This window comes from Balaenoptera acutorostrata, chromosome 9 (genome assembly GCF_949987535.1).
Source record: "Balaenoptera acutorostrata chromosome 9, mBalAcu1.1, whole genome shotgun sequence".
Lineage (NCBI taxonomy): Eukaryota > Metazoa > Chordata > Mammalia > Artiodactyla > Balaenopteridae > Balaenoptera > Balaenoptera acutorostrata.
The window spans coordinates 98622820-98645351 of NC_080072.1; the positions used below are offsets into that span (position 1 = coordinate 98622820).

Consider the following 22532-nt stretch of genomic DNA (forward strand, 5'->3'; position numbering starts at 1 on the left):
TTCTCAGAATGTGATGATGAACTTCCAAATATGATGTAGCAGTCAGAAGAGTCAGTTGGTTTTTTAAGCTAGTAAGAACACAAAACTTCCCAACTCATATATTGAACATTAATTCCTCAAAAATGTTAGGTCAAAATTGTGTTTGCTGACTTAGTAGCTTTGTTGTTTTGCCAAAGGGAATGTTTACTTTTGTCACGTAACTTCACTTTGCTCCTTCAGAAAACTGGCTTTTTGGAGAGATAATTCTTTTTACCTTTAGAGGAAAGAAAGTTGTGAATTTCTCAATGTTACTTTAGTTGCTGTTGATCATTCGACAGCCCAGGAGGAAAGATGCAACCTGACTTTTGCAGCAAGATCAGAACAAGCTGGAAGAAAAAAATACAAATTTTATAGTAGAAACTTGTAGTTGAATGAACATATAGCTCAAAATGAAGTTAACTGCTGAAAGTTGGCATATGGAGGACCAAAATCTCTTGTAATAAAAAGAATCATCTCTGAAAACAGTGTTGGTGTTTGTTTAATTTTTCCAGCCTATTCAAGTGGATCTAGTCATTTTGTGGTGCTTTCCTGTTAAACAGAGAAGAATAAACCCTGTCATTGTGCTGATTAATTTAATTTCTACAGTATATCAGTTAAGTGGGCTTATTTCTTCTGCTTCAGCAAGTAGATAAACCAGTTCAGACTTGGAACCTAGGAGTTTGGAAGTCCTGATTTTTGTTTTTTTGTTTTTTTGTTTGTTTTTTAAGGTCCTGTGAAGTAATTTGGGGCATTGCCAAGAATCTGTATAGCTTACTATCTGATGTAGTGCATTCATTTTGCCTTTTTTTTTTTTTTTTAAGACAGTGAGCTTCTTTTTGTCTACCTCTTTTTCCGGAGCAGGATGGGTGGAGTTCACCTGTCTCATTTGTTTAGCTGTTTTGAGCATCTTTGCTTCTTGCTCTTGTTGATAATGGAGTGAGGATGAGGAGATACTTCTTTCTTTAATTACAAAGTGGGTATCATTTGTATTTCTTAGGTGAGAGTTGCTAGGTAGAATTGAATTAAATATTTGAAAACGATTTCATTCTTGTGTGGGTGAAAATTTTACCAACTGTTGTTATTGAAGAACATTGTATTACTGTCTTTGCAGCCTTTAATCCTAGGTGACTTTTGGGGTTAACATTTCTCAGTATCAGGCAGAGATCATATTTAAAACAGGGTAAATCTCTTCCTATCTGTTATGCATTCAAACAGCCACAGTTCTCTTTGAGGCACCAATAGCCAGAGAGAATCTGGCCTTGGCCCTGTCCCTGCCATTGTGTTGACAGGAGACTATGATGTCAGTTCAGTAACTGTGTACATTTCTAGACTGCTTGGATTTCAGAAACCATCTTGGCTTAAGAAGTTTGTCTGCTGATATCTGTGTGTTTGACTATGCTTGAGTATTTTATTCTTTTCCCTTCTTATAAATTCAACAACATCATTGTTAAATTCACCTTTTGGAAATGATTTACAGGTGTCACTATCTTTTTTTCTTTTACAAATGGTGAAAAACTGCTTGCAAAGAGGCTCATCTTCCCCCCTAAATGGCATTCATAAACATAGCACTCTACAGAGTAAGAAACGGTGACTGGAAATCGAATCTATTTTTCAAAGAACATCTTTTATGTACCAGGCAGATGACCAAGTGTTGGGGCATTAGCATTGAACAAGTCCCTTCCCCCCTTCCCTCATGGAACTTACCGTCTAATTTCTCTTTACTGAGCTCGGCTTAAAATATAGCATGAATATACGTACTAAAATTATAATACCTTGGAAGATACTTTGGAAGTTGGTAATTTGAAGGCCAAAGCTCTCAAAACTAATATTAACAGAACTGTTCTTGGGAGCAATTCAAGTAGTAGTCTTCATTTACTGATTTACTGATTCTTGAGAGTCAGTTATACCAAGTGTAATATATGAATCAAGATATTTAAAGTACTCCCAGGGTATTTAATAGCTTTCCCCTTCCTGTTAAAAGGGAACTTAAGTACTAGCACATCCTTTGCTGCCTTGTACAACTGAGGAAGTGCCACTCTCCACTTGTACTCTGGATTCCGTCCCCTCTCATCTACTCAAGGTCATTCCTGCAGTTAGTCCCCCTCTCTCCTGCATCAGCAGTTTCTCTCTCATCAACATATAAAACTGTCTAACTGTCTTAATATAATCCTTGTTTTAAAAAACTCTTGACCCCAGGTCCTCCCCCAGCAACTACCCAATTTTCTGCTCCCTTTCACAACAGAACTCCTTGAAAGTGCAGTATGTAATTGCAGGTGCTACTTTCTCACCTCTCAGCCACTCCTCAACCCCTGCAATTGGGCTTTTATCTCCATGACTCTAGGAAATTGCTCTTATCAAAATCCTCAAGGGCCTCTCTCTTGCCAGATTGAATAGATAATTCTCAGTCCTCCTCCTGTTCAACCTTTGGGCAGCATTTGAACCAGGTGACCACTCCCTTCTTGAAACACTCTTTTCTTGGATTCTGTAACACTACACTCATCTGCTTTTTTCTTAACTCATTGGTTATTAATTTTCAGTATTCTGTATGTATCCTTCCTCTGCTTAACTCCCCTGAATGCTGGAGTCACCTAAGAGTCTGCCTTTGGCCACCTTCTCTATCTGTGCACTTGTCCTCAGTGACCTCATCCAGGCCTCATCTGTATGCTGAGGACCCCTAGATCTTTGTCTCTAAACCTTGACTACTTCTTAGAGTCCCAGGCTTGTATTTCCAGCTGCCTATTTGACATTTCATTTGCATAATAATAAGAATAAGCATGATGAGCGTTTATTGAGTGTTTGTTGTGGGCCAGGCAGTATTCTCAGTGCTTCACATGTATTATCTCACCTAATCTTGCCCACCCTCTGAGGTAGCCACTGCTATTCCCAGACAAGGAAACAGGTATGCATTGAAGCACTTGGATATTTAGTAGGTACCTTACACTTCCCATGTCCAGAAAGTCTTGATTTTCTCCTTTCTCCTTGTTTCAGAATGACTCTACCCTTTACCCAATAGCTCAGGCCTAAAATTTGAGAGTTATCCTTGATTTCTCTCTATATTCACATTCCAAATAACCCATCAGCAAATTCTGTCTGTACTACCTCCAAAATACCTTAAATCCAACTTCCTCTCATTAATTCTCCTACCAAAACCCCACACTTACCCATTATAATCTTTTGGCTGGACTACTCCCTTATCTCCTTGCTTGTGTTCTTACCTCAGTGAAGTTTGTTCTTCACACAGCAACTGTGGATTCCATGTGTAAATCAGTCAGATCTTATTATTCCCTCACTTTAAACATGTTGGTATCTCTCCCCCATCTCCCTTCTCCCCACTGCTTGGATAAATCCAGATTTCTTACCCTGTCTGGCAAAGCCGTACATGATCTGGCCTCTGGTCAGGTCTGCTTCATCCAGCACCACCTCTTCTCATCTCACTCATTCTGCACAGCCACACTGGCCTTTTGGTCTATCATATGTGCCATGCTCATGCTGTCTCTGGGCCTTTGCATTTACTATCTAGCTAGAATACTATGCCACCTAGATCTTTATATATCTGTCTTTTTCTCATCATTTAGGTCTAAATCCGGGTTCAGCCACTTTTTTCTGCAAAGGGCCAGATGGTCTCTGTCGCAACGACTCCCCCCTGCTGTTGTGGTCCAGGAGCAGCCATAGACAATACAGAAATGATGACACACGGGGCTGTGTGCCAATAAAACTTTATTTATGCACACTGAAATTTGAATTTCATATAACTTTCATGTGCATGAAATATTCTTTGGATTTTTTTTAACCATTTAAAAATGTTAAAAACCATTCTTAGTTCATGGACTGAACAAACCAGGTGGCAGGCCAGATTTGGCCTGTGGCCCACAGTTTGCCAAGGTCAGCAGCCTTTCCTGACCACCCTAGTGAAAACAGCCCTCACAGGTAGCCCCCATCAATCCTTCATGCCCTCGTTGCGTTCTTTATTTGTTACATGGTTATTTTCTCATGGGGCAGGAATTTTGTCAGTTCTTCACTTGTGTAGAGTCTAAAACAGTGCCTGGCAACACTCAGTAAATACTTGCTGGAGTGATCGAACGCCAGTCACATTTGAATTTTGGCTGAACATATAGCTCAAAATGAAGTGGCAATGGGGATAGCAGATAGACTGCTATCTGGTCTCCAATTATTCATTCTCTTTCCTACTCTAATTTCATATGTGTGTATCTAGAATAAACTTCAAACTTCAAAGTTATGCCTTGTCTACATTTGAGACCCAAAGGTAGCTCCTGCTGTTTATTGGATGAGCTTTGACCATACCGTCCTAGAATTAACAAGGTTCTGATACTTTATCTGTCTTTGATCTTGGCCCTGCTGTGGCTACCCCTTTCCAAGCAAATCAATTTTTATCAATTTTTGCATCTGATTTCCCACTTCTCCCCATTTATTCTTTTTTTAAAAAAATATTGATTGATTGATTGATTTGGCTGCACCGGGGCTTAGTTGTGGCACTGGGGATCTTTGTTGCAGCATGCGGGATCTATGTGGGGGTCTTTAGTTGCGGCATGCGGGATCTAGTTCCCTGGTCAGGGATCAAACCCGGGCCCCCTACACTGGGAGCGTGGAGTCTTAACCACTGGACCACCAGGGAAGTCCCCTCCCTCCCATTTATTCTTTTTTTTAAAATAAATAAATAAATAAATAAATTTATTTATTTTGGCTGCGTTGGGTCTTCGTTGCTACACGCGGGTTTTCTCTAGTTGCGGCGAGCGGGGCTACTCTGTTGCAGTGCGTGGGCTTCTCATTGCGGTGGCTTCTCTTGTTGCAGAGCATGGGCTCTAGGCTTGCGGGCTTCAGTAGTTGTGGCACAGGGGCTCAGTAGTTGTGGCTCACGGGCTCTAGAGCACAGGCTCAGTAGTTGTGGCGCATGGGCTTAGTTGCTCCGCGGCATGTGGGATCTTCCCAGACCAGGGCTCGAACCTGTGTCCCCTGCACTGGCAGGCGGATTCTTAACCCCTGTGCCACCAGGGAAGCCCTCCCATTTATTCTTTTTTTTTTTTAATTTATTTATTTTATTTATTTATTTTTGGCTGTGTTGGGTCTTCGTTGCTGCAGCGGGCTTTCTCTAGTTGCCATGAGTGGGGGCTACTCTTAGTTGCGGTGCGTGGGCTTCTCATTGCAGTGGCTTCTCTTGTTGCAGAGCACGGGGTCTAGGCGCATGGGCTTCAGTAGTTGTGGCTCGCGGGCTCTAGAGCACAGGCTCAGTAGTTGCGGCGCACGGGCTTTGTTGCTCCGCGGCATGTGGGATCTTCCCGGACCAGGGCTCGAACCCGTGTCCCCTGCACTAGCAGGCGGATTCTTAACCACTGCGCCACCAGGGAAGCCCCCATTTATTCTTTTTTTTTTTTTTTTAAAGAAATTCACGTTCTTTTATTTTATTTATTTATGACTGTGTTGAGTCTTCGTTTCTGTGCGAGGGCTTTCTCTAGTTGTGGCAAGTGGGGACCACTCTTCATCGCGGTGCGCGGGCCTCTCACCATCGCGGCCTCTCTTGTTGTGGAGCACAGGCTCCAGACGCGCAGGCTCAGTAATTGTGGCTCACGGGCCCAGTTGCTCCGTGGCATGTGGGATCTTCCCAGACCAGGGCTCGAACCCGTGTCCCCTGCATTGGCAGGCAGATTCTCAACCACTGCGCCACCAGGGAAGCCCCCCATTTATTCTTAATCAGCCATTGTCCATGATTTATTTCCTTTAGAGCTACGTTCTAAAAAACTTTCGTAGGTTGTGAGCCTCTTTTTTTCTTTGAGAATCTGAAGAAATCTGTGTCTCTAGTCTGGCAGATGCCCATATAAACAGAGTTTTGCCTGTGATTTCAGCAAACTCTCTAAGCTTTCTCCTGCCTATCAACTTGTCTGCAACTAAATGCATGCTTAGCCCCTTTTCTGACAGGAGAGAACTCCCTTCCATTGCACTTTGTCTTCATTCTCTCTCAGTGCCGACCCCTCCTCCCCATCCCTTTTCCATTTATTAGCGATTTGCTGTTGAGAATTTTCAGTCTCTTCCTGGCTGCTATGTTCTCTTCCAGCATCTAAACACATTCAACTCAAAAAGTAATCCTGGACTTCCCTGGAGGTCCAGTGGTTAAGACTCCACTCTGTGAGGAAACTAAGATCCCACATGCTGTGTGGTGCGGCCAATAAACAAACAAACAAATAAGTAATCCCCCCAGGCAAATCTTTCCCTACATTGTGCCCATTGTCTCTTTCCCATGTAATTGAGTTTTTTCAAAGGAGTGGTCTATACTGACTTCCATTTTTGTCACTTTCTAATCACACCTTGACCCACTGCGCTTTGGTTCCTCCTGCCTCTAACACTGCCTTGAAGTTGACCTTGGTAAGGTCATGGGTGACCTCCCAATTTTGATATCCTCTGTACAGAATCCTTTTGTGTCCCTCCCCAACTTGGCCATCCCTTGATGTGTATTCTTCCCTTGACTGTTCTGTACTTAGATACATGATCTGTCTCCTTGGCCATTCCATCTCTGTCTCCCCCCTTAGCTTCCCTTTCCCCTGTACATGAAGTGTGGGTATTCCCTGGGGATCTGCCATGGATCCTCTTTTTCTCTGTTCTCTCCCTGGGTGACTGTTTATACATACAGTTTCAGCATTCATAAATTCATTGAATCAGATGCGTTTTCTCCAGATCATTATATCTTACAACTTGGACAGACATTTCAAATTCAAGCGTCTAAACTGATTTCCCTCCTGCTCCTAGAAACCTCTCTTCTTTCTTTTTTCCCAGTCTTATAAATATATCACCATAAACCTAATCAACCTAAGCCCAACACCTGCAAGTCTTTACTGATTCTTTCCATCCCCTGAACCCTTTATATTGAAACCTTGTTCATTTTGCCTCCTAACTGTCTATGGAATCTGCCCTTTTCCTTAATCCCCATTGCCACTGCAGTCATTTTATAGCTGTTCTTACTGCCTCTGGTTTAAAAGGCAGTCTCTACTTCCCCACTGCTGTCATAGTGATCTTTCAAAAATATAAATCTAATCATGCTTCTCTCCTGCCCGAAAGTGTTACTGATGAGCTGTAGCCCTCAGGATGAGGCCCACACTTCCTTGAAGATAAACTTCAAACTCAGAAAGGCATTTAAGACCTTTCATGATCTGCCTCTGCCTTTTTTCCTCCTCAATATCTTATGCTCCTTTCCCACATCAGCTAGGGCCTCAGCCCTACTGAACTGTCTGTAATTTCAATCCATGCCATGCTCTTTTCTATCTCTGTGGCTTTGTATGTGTTATTCTCTCTGCCTGAAATATCTCCCTTCAACCCTAATTTACCATCCTTCAGAAGTTAGAGTAAGCTTTCACCCTTTCCGCAGTGGCTTTCCTGACTCTTTCTCCTTGACTGGGTTAGTCACCTTTCTGCTGTGCTTCCATATTTATTTTTCTGGCATGTGTATTCCTTTGGCATAGCAGGAAACACACTGCATTCCATTAGTTTTTGTGTTTTTTTTAAAATTAATTAATTAATTAATTTTTGGCCGTGTTGGGTCTTCGTTGCTGTGCCAGGGCTTTCTCTAGTTGCGGCGAAGCAGAGGCTACTCTTGGTTGCAGTATGTGGGCTTCTTATTGCCAGGCTGCTCTTGTTGCGGAGCACGGGTTCTAGGTGCAAGGGCTTCAGTAGTTGTGGCACGTGGGCTCAGTAGTTGTGGTGCACAGGCTTAGTTGCTCCGTGGCACGTGGGATCTTCCTGGACCAGGGCTCGAATCCATGTCCCCTGCACTGGCAGGCGGATTCTTAACCATTGTGCCACCAGGGAAGACCCCTCCCTATGAATTCTTAAAAGAAGAATCTTATTGTCTAATTCTTTTGAGTCCACCAGTATTTTCTGCTACTGTGCTATTACCACGTAATGTTTTTTAAACAATTAGTGTACTGCATTTCCTTTATTTTCATTTTACAAACATTTATTACTCTAAATTTGTGCCAGATACTAAAATACAACAATGAATAAGTAAACTTTCCCTGTCTTTAAAGAGTGAATGCTCTAGAGAAAGAGACAAACTTGTAAACACATTCTGTATCCATTATGCTAATTAAGTACTGGTGATTATGTGTGTATGTCTTTAAAATGCAACACTAAGACCTTGGTATTTTATTTTTTTAATTTATTTATCTTTTTGGCCACACTGCCCAGCTTGTGGGATCTTAGTTCCCCAACCAGCGACCGAACCCAGGCCCTTAGCAGTGAAAGCGCAGAGTCCTAACCACTGGACCACCAGGGAATTCCCAAGCCCTTGGTATTTTAGAGCTTGTAGCAATAGACACTCAGAGAAATGTGCCAGCAGAAGTGATAGCTAACTGGAATAAATTCCCAAAGGAGAAGTGTTACTCTTCTTTAACTAGAGCTGCTGAGATGCACAATATGCCTCCTTGATGTTTCTTTGTCTTCTTTAGTTCTTAGTAATTTTCTTAGTTCTGTGGCCTCCTCATATGATGGAACCATATATGATGATACCAACAATTATAAGCCTTCAAAACAAAGAATTTCAAACAATTACGTATCAGGGCGCTTTTGATACCGTCTATGGTTTTTGATGTTATTTTCAGTTGTTTCATCAATAAACCTCTGTAGGTGAAGAAATTTGATTTTTTTTTAAAACTCTAAAGACCGAACATTTTGGAGACAGAAGAATGCTAAGGTACTTACCACATAATTCAGTGCTCTGAAGTGCTGAGTCTCTTGCTGGAAAAGAAAGAAGGGTATGAGCGGTCATCCTAGGCCTTATTCATCAAAGGCCAGGTGTGGCCAAGAAGAGTTTTCAAAATAGCTTTGGAACCTCCACATGAGATTGGGAGGTGAAGAACTCCAGGTGAATGATTTCTGCTCTGACCAAATTGGCAAGAACTTACGGGAGGAGCTAAAATCTATTTTAGTTGGGGGTAGGAAGGAAAAGGCATTGACGTCTATCAGTTGCAAGTTTATCAGATCGCTGGTATTACTAGGAACTGTGTCGCATCTAATCACTGCAGATGATTTAGGTCTCGATTACTTAAACTCTCTCTGATTTCTAATGCTGGAGCGGTGCCTAGTACAATGCTGAGGCATGGAGAGAGACATTGCCATCCTTTGGAAGAATTTTGAAATTTGTTGAATATTTCTCCATGAACCTAATACTAATACAAGTGGAAGAATGAACTATTCCAAGATTTAAGCCAGTTTTTTGTTCCAGAATATGAATTACATAGTAATTTATCCTTCACCGACATTTTAAGGGATTTTGGCTTTCTAAAGGAAGGCTGAGATTGTGCACCTGCCTGTCTGCTTTAGATACTTCTTGGGAGCAGGATCATGTCTTACTACTTATCTTTGCATTGGGAGCAGGTAGCATATAAATGGTTTTTGAATGAATGGACAAGTAAAAGAAATAGTGTTTTGTTTGCAGAGTTGTCCTAGTAGTACATAATTCCTTGAAATACAGAACTTCATGTATTTTTCTAAAATATCTTCATCGTTACATTTTAACTGTAAACATCATTGTCTGTAATACTTACTTTGGGTTCACTTAGATTCTCTTGTGGAAAACATATTCCTATTGCTTCATCACAAATATAATAGCCACTAAAGGATTAAAATTCTGCCATTAAAATAAAAATCATCAAATGTTAAGATATTTACGGGTAATGTAGAATTTGCTAGTAAACTTATGTTTGGAAGTTCTCAAATAACCCCTAGAGATAGGGGTAGGGATAATAAAGAAATTCCACACATTTATTATTTTAGAATTAGCTTTCACTTGGGAAACGACATTAGCTTCATTGCATTCCTAATCTCTGGAAGCTAAATATGATCCAACAGTATTTTATGGTGCTCAACTTGGCAAGGATATTTTTCTATCTTTGGAGGTGAGAAGAGGGTAAAATCTTGACGATCTAGTCTCCAAGGATATCATTATCCAGAAGGAATAGGTTTGTTGCCTCTTGCCTGTACTTTGTCTTGGAGTGCTGTGCTCATCAGAGGAAGCCAGAGTGAAAGGAAAAGTATGGGTGGCTGTTTGGGCCCAGGTTCCAGGAATACTTTGTCCTGGGTAGTATGGGGTCCCCTGTTTCCTCTCTTCACGGCTGTCCAGGCTTATGATGCCATAGTGCCAAACATGGATTTAATTGCAGCTTCTCTTGTTACCTTTTTTGTAGACATTTTGACTTAGTCTTTTGATTTCTAGGCAAGCCTAAATCCCCGGGAAGCTAGCACTGTTACCTTGTTTACTGCATCTTCCAGAAACCCCATGTGTTTAAAGGGGGTGATGGGAGCGACAGGAGAGGCAAAAAGGACTTCATTTGTAGCGCCTTCTTGCAGCATTTTTTTCCCCAGTGCTTTCTCAGCTTGGTTTTCCTTAGATTTTGGGGGACTCTTACGTGGAATTGGAAGTTCAGAGTTAGCTGACCAGAGCTCTTTAACATAACAATGATGGCTTTTGTTTTTGGCTAAACTGTCTGGATTATTTAAACAATGGGTGCTTATTTTTTTAAGCATGCTTCAAGAAGTCAATCTATATTTGAAGTGAAGAGAAAGCTCTTGGGTGGAAGTCAAGTCATTCTTTTCTTATTCCAACTACAAGACCACAAAGAAAGAGTTAATGCTTTCTGTCATTTTGGAAAGTACTTGGAAACTTTAAACATTGGCAGAGTTAGTTAAATTACTGTTTGACAGCTCAGTAGTACTCTTTTGGAGCACAGTGAATTAGGGTTGTACAGTTATATATTGTGAAAGTTAGAAATATAGAAAAGTGACTCACTAAGGTTGCTGATAATGAACATAGCAGTGTGGATCTCTTATGTTTCCTTTAAAGATTAAACATTTTTCATTACTCCAGCTGTTGGTTACTTTACCTGTTGGCTATTGTATGTATAGTTGCTAGAACTCTCTCATTGCAACACTTGGAGCATAGAACTTACACATGTAGCAATGTAGTCCCCTGGCAAGTGTTAGGAAATCCTCAGATGTCTTTGTGAAATGCATAGATTAGCAGTTGTTCCATAAGGATAATGCAGGGAAAGAATGAATTAAATCAGAAACTTTAAGGATTTGAAAATGGGTGTCATGTTACTTTAATAGTAGCTGAAAGAATAGGGTATTTTGTACTGTAGGTGATTTATTGGATTCCTTTAAATATTTATTCATAGTTTTAGATTGTAGCCATTATGGTAGGAAGTTATTTGTAAATAACTGTATGATCTTGGGCAAGTCATTTGGCCCTTCAGAACTTCAGTTTCTAAAACCACATCAATAATAAGAACTACAATATGGACACCACATTATAGTTTTATGAATGATTTTACATAAATTACGTAACTTACATAAATTATTTCATTTATTCCTTACAACACTCCAATAAGTAAAAAAATTGAGACCTCAGACAAGCCCTTCCCTCTCTTCAGTGGTGGCATGTGCCAACAAACGAGAGGATGAAGTGACCCCCTCTACAATTGGGGGGCTTTAACTGTTGGAACTTAGTTTGGGGATTTTCAGTATAAATTGGAGGTACAAGAAAATCTGTCTGTAATTCCTTATTTTGTTCTTATTGTGGATTTTGTTTCTGGCATCTGAAATTCTTTCTCATCTCTTTGTAGAAAACTTAGTTTCTGAATCAGTGAATTTCTATTAATCAGGTTGTTTAAATAGACCATATTTCTTGACAGTTTGTTCAAAATCGGTTAAATCCTTAGTATTTTTTTTAAAAGGCAGGTTAAAAGTTAGAGGTAAAGAGAAGTTTTTGCCTTTTCTAAGTATGACTGAAAATAAGATGCTTCCTTCAGTTATTCTTGGATGCATTCTTGAATTGATGTGGTCAATTCATCATCCCTTTCACAAATGCTGCTGCCCACCATTACGTCTCTTATCACAGGGCATTTAAAAATGATGCCATAAAATGCATGTTGAGAATCTTTGGATCTCAAATGTATAGCAATCACATCTAAATGTCAATTCCTGAGTTAAGGAACTGACGATAATGGCAATTTCAGTCTCTATTAATATTTAGTAGGCAAGAGATTATGATATTGTAGATTATTCCTTATGTGTCTGTAGACTTAGCTACTTGTTGAAAAGATATATTTGTTTTATTGGGGCTGTATATTTCTGCCATTGTACTGATTTGCTTACTTGAATTAAAGTCATTCTTTAATTGTTTTGGGCTGTATCTATAGTTTGAAATTTAGGACTGTCCCCTATGTACTGTGCACCAAAGATAACTTATCAATGCATTGTTCAATTACTACACAGCTCCTATTTGTCTGTAATGAAGCCATATGGCTGGGTCCATTTATTTCAGTATTAAGTTATTTTATAATAATATCCATATGAATGATGATGAGTAATACATAGAGGCTAAATTTTCCAAATTCATTTGTGTCTCCTCTGGGCATTTCTTTGGGATATGTTCAGATTCATGTTTTTTTTTTTTTTTCCTGATTTTAAAATAATTTTCCTTTGTTATAGGATGAGCAGTTCTTAGGTTTTGGCTCAGATGAAGAAGTCAGAGTACGAAGCCCCACAAGGTCTCCTTCAGGTATGGCCAGTTAAATGCATGGCATCTTTACATTTTGTTTGTTAAGAGACTGTGACTTCCCCTTGCCTTCTTTGCATGTAAAGGGTGGTCTTAAATACTGGGGTTTTTTGGGTGCATCCTTCCCTTTCCCTCACACTAAGTAAGAAATGGCTTATGAGCTAGCTAGACCTCTTTAAGGGACTTCTCTGTCAGGCCGCTCTTGGTTTATCTTTGATTATGCTTCTCTATGGGAACCACCAGAGGCATGGGGGCTAGATTTCCATGGAATGCTTGCAAAACCTGGTAGGCAGATTGAAGGTTACCTACTGAGAGCAGCATCCTCAGATTTACACATTTTGAATTGTATGGCAGTATATATGACTTTGGAAATAATTTGGCCATGGTTTTTTACAGATGAAATTTGGTCTACTGTTGTCAAAGAGCTAAAAACAAAATGTTGGCACTGTATGAAACTATTTTATCTGATCCTTGAAAAACTGTGTTAAAATAAAGAAAATAAAAACGACATGGGCATTTCCATTTATTAGCAGTATTTGTCATTGTTCTCTTATATCTAGAATGTCTTGAAATTCTAGACTTAACAGCAGTCTCCTGCAAGATGATCCTCAGTGGAAATAACATTTAATGGCTTGCAGAATTCTGTTCTGTATAGGAGAGGGCTATAGACCTTTTGATGAAAAAAACATTCCCCATCTGTGCTGCCATTCTGACTTCTTGTATGGTTGTCTTTGACTTTATGTGCACAGACAGTCTAGTTAAATATGATGTTGTTAGCTGTGCTTTTGGTCCTTGATGTTGACATAGTTTGTGATGTTTGTTAGCATTTGCATTTCATTTGAGTCATCATATATTATATAGTAATCTAACTCAGACACATAAGTTGACAGTTTTTCCTTTCCCAGGTGGTGATGGTATTGCCATTCTAGTTGAGAGGACGTAGTCAGTAGTATTCCAGTATCTGTGCCATTTAGACAGTAGCAATATTCTCTTTAAGATGTGATGAAATCTTAAAACTTCATATCAGGTCATGTTAGAGATTGTCTGGTCTGACCCTTCATTTATAGATAATAAAATGAGGCCCAGAAAAGACATGATGAGCAGTTACTTCTGACTGATTTGTGAGTTCTTTGAATGTGTTGTGGATTATGGATGTTAGCAGCAGAGCAGGACTCTTCTCTATTCTGCTTTTTCTACCTGTCCACCAAAAGCTTTTTTTAAAAGATGGATAGAAGAGGTTTTCAGAATTAATAAAGGCCTTTGAGTAGCCAAGTTCAAGTCTACCAAGATTATAAGGAATCTTGTGATGTACTTCTGGGTAGGAGTTTTATTTTGTTAATTCACAACCCTTTCTTGATGGTTTCCTCTTAAGTTTTTTTCTTGGCTGTCAGTGTACCTTAAATGTTGGTTTTTGTTTGTTTGTTTGTTTTTTGAAACCATCTGTATATACTTTATTAAGAAATGAAACCGTTTCTCTGCTGTCTTTGAGTCCATTACTTTTGTTGTAATTAGTATATATTGAGAACAGATTTGTGAATCTTAATCTATTAAGAGAAGTTTCAAGTTAATTGGTGAGGAAAGCATTTATATTTAGAAAGCTCAACAATAAGACCTTTGTTGATTTCTGTTCTGTTAGAAAGCTGGTTCCATAGTCTAAAATGTTCATCATAATGGCATAAATCTCTTCTGGTGCCTCTTAGGGGAGGTTTTAATCTCAGAAGAATGTTGAGTCATATAAAACATTGAAAAGTCACGAGAGAAGAGATGATATGATAGAGGAGGCAACTCTTAATACATTTAGAAAGTACAGACTATATGTGGTGATCAATCTGTGGTGTATATAAATCAAATCACTGTGTTGTACACCTGGAACTAATATATATTGTATGTCAATTATACTTCAATAAAAAAGAATGCATCTTTAAAAAGAAAAGAAAGTACAGACTATACAAAGAATTTTAGGGAGTTCCCTGGTGGCCTAGTGGTTAGGATTCCAGGCTTTCACTGCTTTCAGTGCTGGGGCCTGGGTTCAATCCCTGGTCAGGGAACTGAGATCCCACAAGCTGTGCAGCATGGCCAAAAAAAAAAAGAGAGAGAATTTTAGGCAACAGTGGTTTTCTGAAGTCTCTTGATAAGCAGCAAATTGAGCTGATTTATAAGTTGGCAAATTCCTTTTATTTAGAATAGAAGAAATCAGATTTATATTGTCAGTTTGCTCTTGACATCAATTATGGTTAAATCTTTTTTGTAATTTGAGACTAACTAGTTCAAGAACCTGTAGGTAGGGGAATAGATGAATGGACATCTCATGTCATTTCACTGATTAGTTCACCTACCACTGAGTTCAGTGATCTTATTCTGATGTCTCATGAATGAATGTTTTTCTTTTCAATGAAACTTTCTTAACTTACTTTGGCAAAGCAGATTGAAAATATAGGAAGCTGAGCTGCCTATAGAAGTTGGTATATTATTGTAGCCTATAGAAGTTGGTATGTTGTTGACTGAAGAGCATCTTGTTCAGATTTATTAAAGCCAAAATTCTGAGTTGAAAAAATGGGATGACTTACTATAAATGTGTTCTCAGATGTTAACTCTTGGTGGCTACGATATGGAAAAGGTCATACAGATTTTTTTAAAACACACCTTTTTTTAATTCAGAAAAAACCTTGTTCACCTAAAGTTGTAGGAAAATTAGTTTTATATATTAATTGCTCAGTTGAAAACCTCTTATTATCTTAGTATTTCTATCAAAAAGGTAGTTAAGTGTTCTTTTAGGTAGGATGTTATTTACTTGATTTCTTTTAGGCAGGTTTTTGGTGAAAAGAAACGAAGCACAATTAAGATGTTTTATTGACTGATTAGACCCAGGTAGAGTTCAGTACAGAATGGCTTGTGCTAAATTATATTCAGCTTAGTTAAGACCTAAACTACAAAGCTAAATATATGCTCTTCATTGTTTAATTTCTATACACAGTTAAAACTAGTCCTCGAAAACCTCGCGGGAGACCTAGAAGTGGCTCTGACCGAAATTCAGCTCTCCTCTCAGACCCATCTGTGTTCTCCCCTCTAAATAAATCAGAGACCAAATCTGGAGATAAGATCAAGAAGAAAGATTCTAAAAGTATAGAAAAGAAGAGAGGAAGACCTCCCACCTTCCCTGGAGTAAAACTCAAAATAACGCATGGAAAGGACATTTCAGAGTTACCAAAGGGAAACAAAGAAGATAGCCTGAAGAAAATGAAACGAACACCTTCTGCTACGTTTCAGCAAGCCACAAAGATTAAAAAATTAAGAGCAGGTAAACTCTCTCCTCTCAAGTCAAAGTTTAAGACAGGGAAGCTTCAAATAGGAAGGAAGGGGGTACAGATTGTACGCCGGCGAGGAAGGCCTCCATCAACAGAAAGGATAAAGACCCCTTCAGGTCTCCTCATTAACTCTGAACTGGAAAAGCCCCAGAAGGTCCGGAAAGACAAGGAAGGAACACCTCCACTCACAAAAGAAGATAAGACAGTAGTCAGACAAAGCCCTCGAAGGATTAAGCCGGTTAGGATTATTCCTTCTTCTAAAAGGACAGATGCAACAATTGCTAAGCAGCTCTTGCAGAGGGCAAAAAAGGGGGCTCAAAAGAAAATTGAGAAAGAAGCAGCTCAGCTGCAAGGAAGAAAAGTGAAGACACAGGTCAAAAACATCCGACAGTTCATTATGCCTGTTGTCAGTGCCATCTCCTCGAGGATCATTAAAACCCCTCGGCGGTTCATAGAGGATGAGGATTACGACCCTCCAATTAAAATTGCCCGACTAGAGTCTACACCGAATAGTAGATTCGGCGCCACGTCCTGTGGATCTTCCGAAAAATCAAGTGCAGCTTCTCAGCACTCCTCTCAAATGTCTTCAGACTCCTCCCGATCCAGTAGCCCCAGTGTTGATACCTCCACAGATTCTCAGGCCTCTGAGGAGATTCAGGTACTTCCTGAAGAGCGGAGCGATACCCCCGAAGTTCACACTCCACTGCCTATTTCCCAGTCCCCAGAAAACGATAGTAATGACAGGAGAAGCAGAAGGTATTCAGTGTCAGAGAGAAGTTTTGGATCTAGAACAACGAAAAAGTTGTCCACCCTACAAAGTGCCCCCCAGCAGCAGACCTCTTCCTCGCCACCGCCACCCCTGCTTACTCCACCGCCCCCGCTGCAGCCAGCCTCCAGCATCGCTGACCACACACCTTGGCTCATGCCTCCAACCATCCCTTTAGCATCACCATTTTTGCCTACTTCTGCCGCTCCCATGCAAGGGAAGCGAAAATCTATTTTGCGAGAACCGACATTTAGGTGGACTTCTTTAAAGCACTCTAGGTCAGAGCCACAGTACTTTTCCTCAGCAAAGTATGCCAAAGAAGGTCTTATTCGCAAACCAATATTTGATAATTTCCGCCCCCCTCCACTGACTCCTGAGGACGTCGGCTTCGCGTCCGGGTTTTCTACATCTGGTACTGCTGCTTCAGCCCGATTGTTTTCGCCACTCCATTCCGGAACAAGGTTTGATATGCACAAAAGGAGCCCTCTTCTGAGAGCTCCACGATTTACTCCAAGTGAGGCTCACTCTAGGATATTTGAGTCTGTAACCTTGCCTAGTAATCGAACTTCTGCTGGCACGTCTTCGTCAGGAGTCTCTAACAGGAAAAGGAAAAGAAAAGTGTTTAGCCCTATTCGATCAGAACCAAGATCTCCTTCTCACTCCATGAGGACAAGAAGTGGAAGGCTTAGCACTTCCGAGCTGTCACCTCTCACCCCACCGTCTTCTGTCTCTTCCTCGTTAAGCATTTCTGTTAGCCCTCTTGCCACTAGTGCCTTAAACCCAACTTTTACTTTTCCTTCTCACTCCCTGACTCAGTCTGGGGAATCTGCAGAGAAAAACCAGAGACCAAGGAAGCAGACTAGTGCTCCGGCAGAGCCATTTTCGTCCAGTAGTCCCACTCCTCTCTTCCCTTGGTTTACCCCAGGCTCTCAGACTGAGAGAGGGAGAAATAAAGACAAGGCCCCTGAGGAGCTGTCCAAAGAGCGAGACGCTGACAAGAGCGTGGAGAAGGACAAGAGTAGAGAGAGAGACCGGGAGAGAGAAAAAGAGAATAAGCGGGAGTCCAGGAAGGAGAAAAGGAAAAAGGGATCAGAAATTCAGAGTAGCTCTGCTTTGTATCCTGTGGGTAGGGTTTCCAAAGAGAAGGTTGTTGGTGAAGATGTGGCCACTTCATCTTCTGCCAAAAAAGCAACCGGGCGGAAGAAGTCTTCATCACTTGATTCTGGGACTGATATTGCTTCTGTGACTCTTGGGGATACAACAGCTGTCAAAACCAAAATACTAATAAAGAAAGGGAGAGGAAATCTGGAAAAAACCAACTTGGACCTCGGCCCAACTGCCCCATCCCTGGAGAAGGAGAAAACCCTCTGCCTTTCCACTCCTTCATCTAGCACTGTTAAACATTCCACTTCCTCCATAGGCTCCATGTTGGCTCAGGCAGACAAGCTTCCAATGACTGACAAGAGGGTTGCCAGCCTCCTAAAAAAGGCCAAAGCCCAGCTCTGCAAGATTGAGAAGAGTAAGAGTCTTAAACAAACTGACCAGCCCAAAGCACAGGTACTCTTTTCCATCTTGCCCATTAAAAATCAACAGTCTCTCGAGCCCCATCTAGGAGCAAGTTTTAGGCTGAGTGTTTCAGTTAGATCCAGTTACGGGAATCAGGAAAAGATGGTGGCATTCTCAGTGGTCCTTTACGGACGGGTAGGATTTTGATAGGTAGAAGATGATGGGGAGAAATTTTTAAGGAGAGGAAACAGTGTAGGGTAGAGATAGAAACGAATAAAACGTACTTGAGGAACGGGGATAGCTGGACTGGTACGTGTAGGAAAGCGGTGAACCAAGACTGAAAGGTACGTGGGGCCACATTACCCTGAATGCTGAGTTGTTTGTACTTAATGGGTTTGGTTTGATGGAATCTGTGACTTAATTTTGAAGGTGCATTTTTGCAGTCAGACTGTTTTACTGTTGTTTACTATAGAAAACAGGGGCGGGGGTGGGGATCTCTTCCTCTGAGTTGTGAGTGATTAGACCAATAGAAAATAGGTATTTGCAGAATACATATGAGAAGCACTTAGCCTCAAGTTGTGGTACAGAAAAGCTGTACAATTCAGTTAGTTAAGATGATGACAAACAGATTTTTGTAAAGAAGAGCTTTTTTTTTTTTTTTTAATTAACAAAGCGAGCTAGGCACTGGCCTTTTCTGAGAAAACCTGCCAATCTTTAGATTGTTTTTAAACATTGTCATGTAGTAGATGCGTGTTTATACCAACATATCCAGTTAGGTTAAGATGACCACAAACTTAGGTTTTAATGTTATTCAACGTAGGGCCACATTTACATTTAGTAATTCTGCCAGTTGAGGGGTCTAGCAGGAATATGATGAGACTTATTTCTGACACCATTTTGGATGTTTTTGGTTAACCTCCTAGTGATGGGAGCCGTGGCTCTTTAAAATGTGAGACATTTCTGTTTGGAGCCGTGGCCTTTTATACTTCCATTTATAGGTTATTTCCCCCTACTTCTCTGTTGATCAGGGAAATATAAGAAATAGTCTGTGGTTAGATAAGCCCTATTTACACGAGAATGAGCTTCTTGATAATGCAGACTGGCAGCTTGATTTTTTTTGAGGGGAATTTTAAAGAAGTAGTATAATTGGGAATAGAAGCTTAGTTGCTTTCTGTTTTTTGATTAGAATCCTTTTCTGCCAATTTTAGAAGTAGGTGATTTCTATATATTGATATGGCATGTCAGCTGGGAATAACTAGAGTTGTATGTGTGGATTCTAGATTATAAGTTAATCAAGTATACCTTGGCTTCATTCAATTATATTTTCAACGCATATGGTTGTTATTGTTTGTTTTTGGCTTGCCTCCCACTCAGGGTCAAGAAAGTGACTCATCGGAGACCTCTGTGCGAGGACCCCGGATTAAACACGTCTGCAGAAGAGCTGCTGTTGCCCTTGGCCGAAAACGAGCTGTGTTTCCTGATGACATGCCCACCCTGAGTGCCTTACCTTGGGAAGAACGAGAAAAGATTTTGTCTTCCATGGGAAATGATGGTAGGTCGGGGATGTCAGCCTTGAGGTCTAAGCAGACACTGGGTTTGTTTGCTGATCATCCTGGGAGTGCCCAGTAGGCTCTTCATAGCATTATATGTTAGGCTGGGTCCTCCAAAAACCAGATGGCGGAGGGCGGGGGGATTAAATGTGTAAGGGTGTTATTAGAGGAAATGCCTGAGAGAGGAAATGGGGAGGGAGTCAGGAAAGGCTGGGAGAGCTGTCAGACTGCTCTGTAAGTCTGACCCTAGTGAAGGAGAGTGGGAAGGAAGGCTGGGCAGAATCTTCCTGGATGCCATGCAGTGTGAGAAAGTTTGGCAAGGCTGTCAGGGAGCCCTTGAGCAAACATTGACTGTCAGAGGAGTCTCGTGTCTCCCGGGAATAGGCCTACCCTAGTATCCCTGCCACGCTTGTCACTGCCTGAGAGCAACCCCTGTGGTTAAGTGTGGCCTCTGTACCCCTGGATTTCAGAGCACAGCAGCTGGGGCCCTGTGGTTTCAGGTCTGTGAGGCACGTTCTCATGGGTGACTGCTCAGATGAAATTTAGAGGTTTAGAGAGTCTTCAGAAGCATTCAATTCATATTCTTTTTTTTTCTTTTTTCTTTTAATTAATTAATTTATTTATTTATTTTTGGCTGTGTTGGGTCTTTGTTTCTGTGCGAGGGCTTTCTCTAGTTGCGGCGAGCGGGGGCCACTCTTCATCGCGGTGCGCGGGCCTCTCACTATCGCGGCCTCTCTTGTTGCGGAGCACAGGCTCCAGACGCGCAGGCTCAGTAGTTGTGGCTCACGGGCCCAGTTGCTCCGCGGCATGTGGGATCTTCCCAGGCCAGGGCTGGAACCCGTGTCCCCTGCCTTGGCAGGCAGATTCTCAACCACTGCACCACCAGGGAAGCCCTCTTTTTTTTTTTTTTTTCTTTTAATGCTTTCTTTACTTTCTTTTTTTAAATCATATTTTCTTTTTTTAAAAAATTAATTATTTTATTTTTTGTATTGTGGCCACGCTGCGTGGCTTTCAGGATGTTCCCCAACCAGGGATCGAACCCGGGCCCCTGCAGTGAAAGTGCCAAATCCTAACAACTAGGTCACCAGGGAACTTCCTCAATTCATATTCTTGACTTTAGGTTACACTGTATTTTGTTTTCATTGTTTGGATTTCTTCTTTCATCAAGCTGCAAGTTACAGGCATTTTTAAACATTTAAGTAATTATTTAAAACAGGCTCTGTGTTCTGCATATGAATATTTTTATTGTAATGAATTTGATTTTTGGAGTCCCAATTAAAACAAGGTTTGAATGTATATACTAACATCAGTAGATTTTGAGAATCTCCCCTCTGCTCCCAGGAAGGAACCAGACACTCTGTCAGAGCTAATGCCACGTTTCTTTAACAGACAAGTCATCGATTGCTGGCTCAGAAGACGCCGAACCTCTTGCTCCGCCCATCAAACCAATTAAACCCGTCACCAGAAACAAGGCGCCGCAGGAACCTCCAGTAAAGAAGGGGCGGCGGTCAAGGCGGTGTGGACAGTGTCCCGGCTGCCAGGTGCCTGAGGACTGTGGTGTGTGCACTAACTGCTTGGACAAGCCCAAGTTTGGTGGCCGCAACATAAAGAAGCAGTGCTGCAAGTGAGTGCGCATCTCTCTGGGGGGCTGGTCTCAGCCACTGTCCCGCTTGTCACAGAGAAAAAGCGCCTGAACGCCCAGTGTGGTTGTACCAAGTCACCTCAAGTTGCAAGATGAGTTGCACGCTTGGATTTCGTGCTGTGCTGGGTTTGGGCTGTGCTTAAATCAGAAATCCTCAGGCGCAGTGCTGTGAACGTTCTGTATCTGCTCAGGTCAGTGTGGTAGCCCTTAGCCGTATGGCTGTTTAGCACCTGAAACATGGTTGGTGTGACTAAGGAACGACATTTAAAATTTCCATGTAATTTTAAATTCACATAGCCACATGTGTCTAGAGCTGCCATATCAGTGCAACTCTGGAGGGTTTCTACTTAATCACCAACGAATTTAGGCCTAGTATTTATCAGGTCAACTGAAATTACCTTTATCTTTATGGCATTCAGGAAATATTGGTGATCCAAGTCTCTCCACTCTCTAACTCTCAGAATATTTTCATGCCTATGGAAGTCTTCCCCCGCCCTGCGCGCTACTTGCGGAATCTTAGTTCCCCAACCAGGGATCGAACCCGGGCCACGGCAGTGAAAGCGCCGAGTCCTAACCACTGGACCGCCAGGGAATTCCTTGGAAGTTTTGATTACTCTACCTTTTTTCCCTTTTTCTAGTCAGTTTGTGGATGCACTTTCTACTCTGTGGGATAATTTGTTGAAAGTGGATCAAGAGAGTTGCATAAATAAATTTTGGTGGTTGAGTATCTCATCAAGTGCCTGGCACCAGGAATAGATATTATCCATAGATATTTGCTGAATGAATGAATAACATGAAAGTGAATTATTTTTTTTTTATTTTATTTATTTATTTATTTATTTATTTATTTATTTATGGCTGTGTTGGATCTTCGTTTCTGTGCGAGGGCTTTCTCTAGTTGTGGCAAGCAGGGGCCACTCTTCATCGCGGTGCGTGGGCCTCTCACTATCGTGGCCTCTCTTGTTGCGGAGCGCAGGCTCAGTAATTGTGGCTCACGGGCCCAGTTGCTCCGCGGCATGTGGGATCTTCCCAGACCAGGGCTCGAACCCGTGTCCCCTGCATTGGCAGGCAGATTCGCAACCACTGCGCCACCAGGGAAGCCCGAAAGTGATTTATATAAAACATAATTGGGAGAAATGCTGCATTATTTACTTAAGGGGAGACAGTTTCTAGGAGACACTGAGAA

General features: G+C 41.3%; 1 protein-coding gene across 5 annotated transcripts in view; it reads left to right on the top strand.

Moving 5' to 3' along the window:
- KMT2A (lysine methyltransferase 2A) overlaps positions 1–22532 on the top strand; it is a 75271-nt gene that overhangs the window by 12588 nt on the left and 40151 nt on the right. For all 5 annotated transcript variants that reach the window (XM_057552853.1, XM_057552854.1, XM_057552850.1 and 2 more), the window contains 4 exons: positions 12511–12580; positions 15552–18205; positions 19529–19706; positions 21094–21328. In XM_057552853.1, coding sequence (XP_057408836.1) covers positions 12511–12580; positions 15552–18205; positions 19529–19706; positions 21094–21328 — 3137 coding nt within the window. The remainder of the gene's footprint in view (positions 1–12510; positions 12581–15551; positions 18206–19528; positions 19707–21093; positions 21329–22532) is intronic.